Source organism: Misgurnus anguillicaudatus, chromosome 22 (assembly GCF_027580225.2).
Source record: "Misgurnus anguillicaudatus chromosome 22, ASM2758022v2, whole genome shotgun sequence".
In the NCBI taxonomy this organism is placed as follows: domain Eukaryota; kingdom Metazoa; phylum Chordata; class Actinopteri; order Cypriniformes; family Cobitidae; genus Misgurnus; species Misgurnus anguillicaudatus.
The window spans coordinates 5,164,220-5,175,909 of record NC_073358.2 but is presented as its reverse complement, the minus strand read 5'-3'; the positions used below and the strand labels follow the sequence as shown (position 1 = coordinate 5,175,909).

The 11,690-nt window shown below is 37.8% G+C and overlaps 1 protein-coding gene across 2 annotated transcripts; it reads right to left on the bottom strand.

The window, feature by feature from the left end:
* Positions 1-38: 38 nt before the first annotated feature.
* Positions 39-11,616, bottom strand: rad51d (RAD51 paralog D). 2 transcript variants are annotated; one of them, XM_055200520.2, is made up of 11 exons: positions 11,468-11,613; positions 11,300-11,393; positions 8,369-8,430; positions 8,151-8,269; positions 7,986-8,067; positions 7,746-7,880; positions 4,638-4,733; positions 4,470-4,560; positions 4,307-4,377; positions 1,700-1,864; positions 39-240 (listed from the first exon to the last, which is right to left on the bottom strand). In XM_055200520.2, the coding sequence occupies exons 2-11, from the start codon at positions 11,379-11,381 to the stop codon at positions 151-153; spliced, it is 993 nt and encodes a 330-aa protein (XP_055056495.2). In that variant the 5' UTR covers positions 11,382-11,393; positions 11,468-11,613; the 3' UTR covers positions 39-150. The 2 variants fall into 2 exon arrangements, with proteins under 2 accessions (XP_055056495.2, XP_055056496.2); XM_055200521.2 differs by lacking the exon at positions 1,700-1,864 and having other exon boundaries at positions 11,468-11,616.
* Positions 11,617-11,690: the final 74 nt, after the last annotated feature.

The window sequence follows — 11,690 nt, the reverse complement described above, 5'->3', positions numbered from 1 at the left end:
CATTCAAAAACAGACAACCATGACTTTTAAGATGGTATGTACAAAACTTAAACATATTTAAACTAATTTTAAATATTCATCTTATATATTTAGTCTTCAACAACAAAGAGTGGAGGTTATGCAAATAATAAAGCCATATACATACATATTTTAACTGCTTTCTAGTTTTCGCTTTCCTGACACGGATGTCCTCTCTTCAGCCCAGCTGCAAAGATCAAACTCTTCTGATAGATTACAAGACTGTATATAAAAACAAATTGTGTAAGTTGGTGTAATATTCAGTGTGCACTTAGTACAAACACACAGTGAGATTTTAAAGGGCCCATATTATGCAAAAAACACTTTTACAAGGTATTTGTACTAGAGGTCTTCTCGGGTCCAAAAGAGCAACTTTTGGCGTTAAATAAATTCATATCCAAGAAGGATGTTTGGATATGGCAAGACATGATAGCCACAGAGTTTTATAGGACCAACCTGCTAGGCATCGTCGTCGACGAAGAACTTATAGATGGTAAGTCGTATTTATTAATATCATATTGTCATTATGCCTGTACTGTGGTTGTCACAGTGCCACTAAGTTGTGTTGTTTTTCAATACAATATACAGCTACCGGTTTAGTTGCATAGATTTCAGCTGTGTGCACACGAACCAATAAAAGTCGTTTATGTTTGAATTGATGTCGCTCTACATACGTCATCTGGTATAATTGAAACGATTGGCTATGAGCTACGTAGAGACGCATTTGATAGACATTTGTAGCGCCCAATAAACGGCTCTGGGCATTCGTAAACCACGCCTCAAATACAAGAAAATTAGCATATGGTTCCCAGACCAAGGCTGCGTCCGAAAACTCTAAATTGCTGCCTTCTGAGGCAGCTTTCCAAGGCAGCAAGGCATCAAGGCATGTCCGAATTCAATGTTTGGTTTACTTCCTGTCTCCTGAGATACCTATGCGTGGACGTACATTAAGAATGTGATTGGTCGAGTCTGGTCGAGTTCGAAAAAATAAAATGGCGGCCAAGGACGCGACTGGACCACCAATTTAGTGTAAATAAAGGTATATTTTCACTTTTTACACCTTTTAATTGCATTTCTAGCGAGAAATTAGTATTGTAGTTTTCAAATATGTGATTAGTTATCACAAAGGCGCTCTCTGTTTAAATTTCAAACACGCTGCCTTAGAAGTGTGTCCGAAAGTCTTTCTCTGAGCTACCTTCATGCCTCCGAAGTCATTTCCTCATGAGGCAGCGAGGTTCACATGTTCTAAATGTGATTGGATTTCAATCGGATATGCACCAAAATCGGTTTGGACTGACAAGGTATATCCCGTGAAGACCTCTAATTTAGACATAAATGTGTGTTGGCAGTGTATAAAAACCACCACCCTACAATAAAAAAACACCCACTCCCCTTTTTTAATCCCCAGAGCAAACTATTGTCCCAGACTGTATTCACAGCAATCAGATCTACATTTTTACAGAGTAGCTGTAGCTCATTTGCATTTGAAGACCGCACTTTTTTGCTCCTGTCCAAACAGGGGCATTTTGGACATGCTATAATAAATGATCTGTTGGGTATTTTGAGCTAAATCATCAGAGACACATTCTAGGAAAACATGAGACTTGTATTACATCTTGTAAAATGGGCATAATATTGGCCCCTTTAATTGTTTTTTTTCTTCAAGACCGATCGCACAAACCTGTCGTGATGACTTGACCAGAGTTGCGGTTCGTAAGCTAGAAGATGAAGGTTCTGAATTATCCGCTCTTTGGAGGAGTACACGTGTGCGTGGAACGTGGCTCCATGACAGTCCTAGCCCTGCTTTCAAACATCCGTTTCCATCTTGGGTCGCATGGTTTGTCACCTTCAAGATAATTTCACAAACATGCTAAAAGGAAGGGTTCCTACACGTTTTTTTTTTTTGTGCCTTGCATTTCTTTATATTTGGTAACGCTTCAAAGGGACGCTCCACTTGTCCCGAAAATATGCTCATTTTCCAGCTCCCCCAGAGCCAAACACTTGATTTCCACCGTTTTGGAATCCATTCAGCCGATCTCCGGGTCCGGCGCTTGCTCCCTCAGCACAGCTTAGCATAATCCATTGAATCCGATTAGACCATTAGCATTGCGCTAAAAATAACCAAAGAGTTTGGATTTTTTTCCTATTTAAAACTCGACTCTTCTGTAGTTACATTATGTACTAAGACCGACGGAAAATTAAAAGTTGCAATTTTCTAGGCCGATATGGCTAGGAACTATACTCTCATTCTAGCATAATAATAAATCGCTGCAGGATGCACAATGATATCACGCAGCAGCTGAAAATAATCCCCTGCTATTGAAAGTTACCAAGGGGAATATTTTCAGGCGCTGCTTAATATCATTGTGCCTGCTGCAGCCACGTGACGTTACTGCAGCAAAGTCCTTGATTATTCCTCCAGAATGAGAGTATAGTTCCAAGCCATATCTGCCTAGAAAATCGCAACTTTCCGTCGGTCTTAGTACACGATGTAACTACAGAAGAGTCTAGTTTTAAATAGAAAAACTATCGAAACCCTTTGGCTTTTTTTAGCGTGATGCTAATGGTCTAATCAGATTCAATGGATTATGCTAAGCTATGCTAAAAGTGGTAGCGCCAGACCCGAAGATCGGCTGAATGTATTCCAAAACGGTAAAAATTTAATGTTTTACTCTAGGGGAGCTGAAAAATTATAATTTTCAAAAAAAGTGGAGTGTCCCTTTAAAGCTGCATTCCACAGTTTTGGCCTCTCTATCGCCATCTCCGTTTGAATATAAAATTGCAGTGATTTGCGGAGTAATTTTCTGTGCGTAAATCTGATTTCTGTGATCACCGTGTCAGAGGAGATCTGTCGTTATACATCGACATGACAGTCAGAAGTACATCTTAAAAGTCATTTATCAGAAAAAATAAAACGTCTTTAACGTTCGTTTGCCAGATGATTGTCATTTAAAACTTAACCGATTAAAGTCATCATCTAGACATTTAAAGTCTAAACAACTGTTGTATAAACAACCTACAAACTATTTTCCATCCGGAGCACATACATGTGATGAAGTAGTTGGGTCCTTTTCTTTCAAACTTTTTTTTGGCGAAAACAGACCCATTCACACAATTTATATATCATTATTAGAAGTCTACCATTGTGAATCGGGGTAAAAAGATAGTTTTAAATTCAGATTTCTACTTAAAGGTGACATAGAATGATTGAAAGGGGTATTTATCCTTGTTCTGTGATGTGACATGTAGACAAAAAATGTTTTGTTTGGGTCTGTAATGCCTTAGAAGTTTCCTAAAAACCTCTCTCAGATAAGCTCTATTAGGGTGGGGGATTTTAAACAAGTGGTTTTGCACCTATTTGGCTCCCCCTACTGGCTTAACTTGCAATCTCATTACTGATTGGCTGACTTTGCTGCCACTCAAAAAATGTAGCCAATTATTTTAAAGTGGAGGGGCAGGGAGATGCCTGTGATGTCATAAGCATCAGTTTTTCAGATTGGGCCGTTTTCTGGCTGACATTTCTAAAAGAGGAATTTCTGAGACTGAGATGTTTAGCATGTTTAGCAATTTTTGTATGTTCGTGAATGCGGGTAGACTACCATTATTCAACAAAGACAAGGTAAAAATGGTTTTTCATTCTCTGTCCCCTTTAACTGATTCATTTTTAACTAAAAAGGCGTTACGGACTGCAGCTTTCAAGTAAGATTCCTTTCGCTTACATTACATTAGTTTAACAGCATTTATTAATCTTAGTTAAAGGGTTAGTCCATTTTCTTAAAAAAAAAGAAAAAAAGAATCCAGATATTTACTCACCACCATGTCATCCAAAATGTTGATGTCTTTCTTTGTTCAGTCGAGAAGAAATTATGTTTTTTGAGGAAAACACTCCAGGATTTTTCTCATTTTAATGGACTTTAATGGACCCCAATACTTAACAGTTTTAATGCAGTTTAAAATTGCAGTTTCAAAGGACTCTAAATGATCACAAACAAGGCATAAGGGTCTTATCTAGCGAAACAATTGTCGTTTTTGGCAATAAAAATAAAAATATGCACTTTTAAACTGCAATAAAACTTTTAAGTATCGGGGTCTATTAAAGTCCATTAAAATGAGAAAAATCCTGGAGTGTTTTCCTCAAAAAACATAATTTCTTCTCGACTGAACAAAGAAAGACATCAACATTTTGGATGACATGGTGTCGAGCAAATCCTCCGGATATTTTTTAAGAAAATTGACTAATCCTTTAATGACAGTTTAGACCCTATATAAGAAACAGAAAGATATATACCACTACAGCGATGTTGAAGTCTTTTGCAATCATCTTCAACTCCCCCGCAACTTGCATCAGCAGGGACATACCTGAAGCCAAATACCAGCACGTTATCATTTTTTAATTAACACTGAAGTATTGGAGATATGATGAAGTATTGTGCAATCCTGCAAAACGATACCCTCATTCTGTTTTCCTCCGAGCATGCACGAGAGCACTGCCGAGACCGAATCCACCATCAGAGCCTTGACTGAACCTCCTCCAACAGATGCCTGAGGCACATATAAGAGCTCTACTATAACCACCATCCAACTTACATCAGTGGACTCGCTGGTAAAACAATATCTACCTTCTGAAGGCCGTTAAATCGAAGGTGTTGAAGACATTCAAGCAAGGAGAAGACGTCAAATGCTTTGAATACCTTGATTTTTTGAAGAGCCTCCATCTGTATATTGAAAAGAAATAATGATTTTTGTAAGACAACTGTCCTTTGTAACAGCAAAACATTGTTTTTTTTACTTTTTTTAACCTGTTAAGTCGATCGATCCACGTGGTGTTAAAGCTTTTTGAACTAACGTGCTTACCTTTGCAAAGCTTGCTAACACAATACTTTTTAGCATGCTACTTTTCACCATTTCTTCCATTTTAACATCCAAGGCAAAAAGTCACTTAAAGGAATAGTCTACTCATTTTCAATATCAAAATATGTCATTAACCCAACCAAGAATTGTTGATACATCCCTCCACCACCCGTGCGCGCGCACGCAAGCGCCGGAGCGCGCCGAGACGCTTCGATACCATTCAGCCTAGCCCCACCCATTCAATGGTACCATTTAGAGATAAAGTTAGAAATGACCAAACACATCAACGTTTTTCCTATTTAAGACGAGTAGTTATACGAGCAAGTTTGGTGGTACAAAATAAAACGTAGCGCTTTTCTAAGCGGATTTAAAAGAGGAACTATATTTTATGGCGTAATAGCACTTTTTGGGGTACTTGGGGTATAGTGCAGATTAAGGGGTGGTATTATCCCTTTCTGACATCACAAGGGGAGACAAATTTCAATGACCTATTTAAAATGAAGTTACTGGGTTGATCTTTTTCACATTTTCTAGGTTGATGGAAACACTTGAGACCCAATTATAGCACTTTTCATGATATGTCCCCTTTATCGCAAATAATTTTTTATACTGGCACGGTTGAAAAAGATTTCAGTGTTACATATTTAAAAGTCAAATATAATTCAATACCTTTACATTTTATACATTATTTTTTAAGACAATTGGCAATTTTAAATATAAACTCTAATTCTGAAATTTCAAAATAACACGCAACAGTGTCCACAACAACCAATAAGGTAGGAAAAACCTCATAACATTGCTGAGAAGTTAACGTTCACGACACTTAAAATGTGTATTGATGGTAACGTTGCATAAAAAACAAACAGACAAACAGCTACAGGCAGAAAGTACATATAAGTAACTAAGGGCGAAGCAGACAATACTGTTTACTGTCCTGAGCGTCTCTCACGCTGGCCCTGGGCCATCGTGCAGTCCTTTAGGTAAAGCCCTGCTTTAGTTTTGCATGTTTGAAGGTCACAAATATGGCCGCCTAGTGCAGAGGTTTTCAAACTGTGGGTCAGGACCCACTTGTGGGGTCACAAAGTGGTATAAGGTGGGCCGCCAATTTTTTTGCTGTTGTGGTGAATGACAGATAAAACAGTTTAGTCCAATTAATGACTAGCCATGATAATTATTTTGATATAATATACCATAAATTACTTTGATATGTGAATTAAACTTAACTTTCATTAATAAAATGACATGAAAAACTTCCATTTAAAAAATATGTTGGTGGGTCCCAGGCAGTGTTGGGGAAAGTTACTTTTAAAAGTAATGCATTACAATATTAAGTTACTCCCAAAAAAGTAACTAATTGCGTTACTTAGTTACTTTTCATGGAAAGTAATGCTTACGTTACTTTTAAGTGGCTGAGACTTGATCTCTTTCAGGCCTTGCAAGTGTTTTTTATAATTGCAAAAATGTCATCTCCGTTTCTGACTCAAACTGTTCCCGCCCAGGCGCACAGAGTGCGTAATTCTACGTTAATATTTTCAGTTTAATTTAGTAGATCATTTTATTTTTAAATTGAATTAATTAAACTGAAAAGTAACTTGCATTACTTTTTTTTAAAAAGTAACTCAAATATTAATGTGTACATTTATAAAGTAATGCGTTAATTTACTTGTTACTTCAGAAAAGTAATATTATTACGTAATGCGCGTTACTTGTAATGCGTTACCCCCAACACTGGTCCCAGGATAGATTATACCTATTTGAGTGGGTTGCAAAATGAAAAGTTTGGAAACCCAGGGTTTTCCGCAGAACTTTGCAGTTCGGGCGGCCCGCCTAAGCTGGGAAACCCTATCGCCTTAACAAGGTCATCCAAAAAAAAAGTGCTGCACAAAAGGCCGTCAAGTGCATCTCGGAGAATCGCACGGATGCGCTTCACACCGCGAGCGTGCACGCATGCCACACGGCCAAATGAGAGAAAAACGTGGTCCGTCAATGTCTGGAGGATAGCCAGTTGATAAAACGAGTCTGTGAGAACTGTAAGTGAAGAGTTTCGTTGCAAAACGAGATAAATCCATTTTTTAACATTTTTGTTAAACATGTTTATTATTATGTTATCATGTTATTATTTTGTTTTATGGTGCTACTTAGCTGTATTTTTTAAGTTATGAAGGTTTTAAATCAAAACAAACCAACTGCAGTTGCATTGAAGTTAATTGGAATGCACAACCAAAAAACGCGATTTATGAACAATTAAAAAAACGGTGGTTATCTCGTTTTGCAACGAAACTCTTCAAGTGGACTTATGTTTTGTGTTTATTTAAGGCTGTTTTTGTATTAGTCAATAGTTCTTGCAAATTTAAAGTAAGTTAGCTGGTGATTTTTGTTGCAACCTGCTAGCTAGGTTGCACATGCCTGTTGATTAGATATAATTGTTGAGCGCTCTTGCTCACGTTATTTATGTGCATTATTTACATGCTACAGTAGTTACACTCCTTTCAGATAATGTAATTAATAGTGGGAAATAATCAGTTTTTACAATCTTCGCGCTGTTTATCATCGTTCGCCAGACGCTCTAAAAATCTGCTTCAGTTTGTGTTTATTAACCCTTTAGTTTCACTTCATCACGCAGCTTTTTTCATTAGAGACATCTGTTAAAAACATTTAATTCATTATGTGTTCATATTCTGTCATAGTTTCTTCAAAATTAAGTTTTATTTGAGTGTTTTAAATAAAAATATTTTCATTTTCATCATGACCCATACGCCCCACCCCTTAGATTTCCATGCCCTCCGGTCCACAATACCACCTTAACTAACAAATTTTCTGCGGGAAACCCTGAAACCATTGGCCTAGTGGTGTGACTTTGGCAATAGTAATATCACCTGCTCTTCTACATTAGAAGTCCTGGTTTGCAGCATCTGAAGCATCCGGTTCGCACACACACCGCCCTTTGTGTCGATGTAAAACACAGTCTGCTTCAGCTGGTGGGCTATATTAACAGCAACACTAAAACACACCTACAAAGTAAACCACAGAGTGTTGCCCTCACAACCCTGGTCAGTAATAATTCAGAGTAAACGCTGTTGAGCAGAATCAAGTAGCTGGGTAACTCATACGGTTACCTGTGTTTTCCCACTGCCCGGACTTCCTGTAAGCTCTGTTATTTCCCCTGTGTACAGCCCAGAGTCTAACAGCTTATCCAAACTATAGAGAAGGCAACACACAGTATTGTTAAAAATACATTATATATGCACATACTGAATAGAAATATGCGTGCCGGTGGAAACCTGGGACTGCCGGTGGACAGAATTGCAGTAGAGCTCAACAGCTCTTCATAAAGATCGGCTCCAGAGACGGGGAAAGCGGTGTACTGAGCTAAAAGCACACGCCGGACAGCAACCAGAGCCTAAAATAGCACAGCGAGGGTTTACTTTGACTATGCTGTTCAAGAATGGTCAAGAAAAGTGAGGCCTAAATAATCGTTACATTAAAATATTCCACATACCTTGTAGGACAATGAGCACTTTTGTGCAAGTTCCTCTGGGTTATGAGACACAAAGTCTTCAACTGAAATCATAAAAATTTTGTTATGAATGTAAACTATTAAATATATAAACTGCAGTGATCATTTGAAAAATCATTTTTCCAGCTCTAAAGATAAAGTTGATATTCATTTAAAATCTTCCGTTTCTGTCAGATCCCTAAAAACCCATTTGTGATTAGATTCAATCCTTTAACACAATGGTAACAATAAGTAGAGTAATGTATTTTGGTAGTACTCAGTGGCAGCCAGTGACTTATCTTCCAGGAGCGCAAATTCAAAATATGTGTTCGGACTGTCATGTGTGTGACTCGTCATGTCAAAATGTTTGTTCGGTGCTGTGAACCATGTGTATCATGTGTCATGTCAAAATGTATGCCTGCTCAACACGCATCGAAAGGGTTTATGATAAAAGACTAAACACTAAACTCTGATTACACATAAGATTAAGCGAGTATCTGGCAAAAGTGAGCATCTCTTTTATCATAAACCACATTTTATCATGACGCATGATGCACGACACACCGAACACATATTATAAAATGACCCGTTCTGGTTCTTCATTCTGATTGGTTCTAAGCCGTGATAAAATACCCCGGTAACCCCACGGTTCAGACCGCATTACATACTGTAAGTATCACTGCACCATGTTGCTGCGTACTGATTTATGAAAATAAACACCAGAGTCTTTAATCATATTTTTAATTTTTCTACAATTGCACAATTATGGCGATATCCAGATTAATGTCAATAAATATTGTTAAATCATGTCGTCAATAAAGAGAACACATTCTCTGAGGAGTTTCTACCCCCATAGGTCCGCTATTATCTACTAGATGGCGATCTTACCAAACTTAAACACTGACGCATTTACACTGAAAACACCGTGTAGTACTGTTGGCTCTGAATCCGATCTCTTACAAAAGTTCTTCACAAAAATTGAATTATCGCCGCTTTTAGCTGAAATTTGAGAGGTGATAAGAGAACAAATTAAGGTAGGACAAAACTTTTTTTTTAAAGCGTAGCGTCTGTTCTTTCATTTTATATATTTTATGTTTATTTAAAGGAGATCATTTTTCTGGAAGCCATTAAACACGATATAAATGTTAATGTATATTTTAGATGAATGTTGATTTATAAAAATAAACACCACAGTCTTAAATCATATTTTCATTGTGTCTTTGCTGCGTCTGTGTTGGTTGTGAACTGCGCTCTGTTGCAGCCACACTTGATTCTGAGGAACTACTTTGTTTGGCGGAAGAGTAATATTTGTACTACTATAATTACAACTTATTTGTGTTTAATTTTATGAAATCCTGCTAACGTTATGCATATGGAGTAACCGTTTTATAAAAGCATTAAGCCCCGCAAAGCAGTGGGGTTACAGTGCATTTTATAACAGCTAAGCGTCGTGCCTAACAACGCCCCTTAGCTGTTATAAAATGCACTGGTGGTAACCCAATGCTTCTTGGGGCCTATTGCTTTATTTTGACATGAGGCATAATGCATATACCACAAACATGTGTTAGACCGCAAACATGTGTGATTTAACCATTTTGCTTCTGTAGTGTGTGGTGTGACATGATGTGTCAAAGATAGCACACACAAACAGATTTTCAACCTCGACTGTGATCACAGTAAATCTCGCGAGACTTCAGAATAAACATGGCGGACGATATGCAGGAAGAAGTTTCAATGATAGTGTTTGGAATGATTTTCACAGAAAATTCAAGGAGAAAAAAAATAAAAGGGTTTGGGTGAAGTCAGGGAGACAGCGGGAACATGATCTGTACAAGTTAACTTTGCACCAACTTCACTTTGTGCTGCGCCATGACTGCTTCCGTCTTCCATCATCTCGCTTTCTCGATTGGATATTGTTTCGTTTCATGTGATAATCTCAAGAACGTGTGTGCGTTTGTCCTCGGGGTTCCCCCCACACTTCAGGATTTCTAAACATGTTTAATATTTACGATTCGCGATCGGGGCAGCTCCGACGTTCTTCCGATCAGGTTCGGACACTCATAATACACCAAGGGAAAACTGTAAGATTTGAACACTTGCATCTTCTGTATGCAAATTTTGTCAGCATTTTGGACCATACCAGTTTATGTATGTCCTTAAGCGCATTAATACCAAAAGAAAAAGTTGAATTTTGATTTCATGGGGACTCTGCACAGGCAAACTGTCTCCAGCTGACCATATGTTTTGGTCTTGCCCGAAACTGATGGACTACTGGTTTGTCATTTTTTGAACACTCTCGCAGGCTCTTAATATTACCATTGCGTGTAATGCATTGACCGTCTTATTTGGTCTACCCCCAGATTCAATTACACCATCGCCAGCACAATGCATCATTGCCTTTACTACCTTGTTGGCTAAGCATGCTATTCTTTTTAAAAGGAAACATATCTCTTTCCCACCAAATGAGGATTGGATACAAGGGGTATTGCAATGAACCCACTTTGAAAAAATCTGATACTATTTTAAAGGTTCGCTAAGATCATTTTACAAAATACGAACTCGATAATGGCTACTGTTGAAAACCTTACTGTTACATCTGGACTTTTTGATTAAATTATAGAGTGACCAATGACTATACTCCATTGCATTTTCTATTGTCTTTTTTGTTTGTCTGGTTTTGTGTATACATTTTTTGTGTGGTGTGTTTATATGTGTGCATGAATGTTCTCATGGTGGCCTCTGGGAAGAGTTTACGGGTGTGTTTTTTTCTTTCTTTCTGTTTTGTTGTTGTTGTTGTTGTTGTAGTGTTGACTTTTGTTTCTAGTTCTCTTTCATCTACCAGAAAACTTGTTCAATTTTGTAAAGTGATGCTATATTTTTTATGTCGGTTGTTAAGATGATGAATAATGATTAGTGTGGTACTCCAGACCAGACCTGTTCTGATGTCTTCTGACAGTAAAGTTTTGATGAAGTCCTCAGTTAATCCAGGGCAGATACCTTCTCTTAAGAGCACCATGACTATCTATATCTAAACACAAAAACGTTAATAAAATAGCGTCTATAATAATGCATTTCCAAAAACGAATATTTAAAATGTCTTACCATATGTTTAAAAGTCCATTAACACAAGCATGCGTGTTATTTTACATTAAGATGACGCACAACGACATGTTATGAAGGTTTACTTCCCGCCCGCCATAAACATCCAGCGAAATTGACAGTAAAACGGCCCAATCACAGCCTCCGTAGTGTTACGTAAGCCAATGACAACCGTTTCTTTGCGCTCACAGCCCCGCCTCACGTGATCGGGGCGTGAGTGGAGAAG

What these genes read in the sequence shown, in the direction of transcription:
- rad51d (XM_055200520.2), bottom strand. Translation starts at nt 11,381, where the DNA reads ATGGTGCTCTTAAGAGAAGGTATCTGCCCTGGATTAACTGAGGACTTC. An exon ending in AGTGCTCATTGTCCTACAAG is followed by an intron (nt 8,270 to 8,368) that starts GTATGTGGAATA and finishes GTGCTATTTTAG; the next exon opens with GCTCTGGTTGCTGTCCGGCG. An exon ending in CGGGCAGTGGGAAAACACAG is followed by an intron (nt 7,881 to 7,985) that starts GTAACCGTATGA and finishes TTTACTTTGTAG; the next exon opens with GTGTGTTTTAGTGTTGCTGT.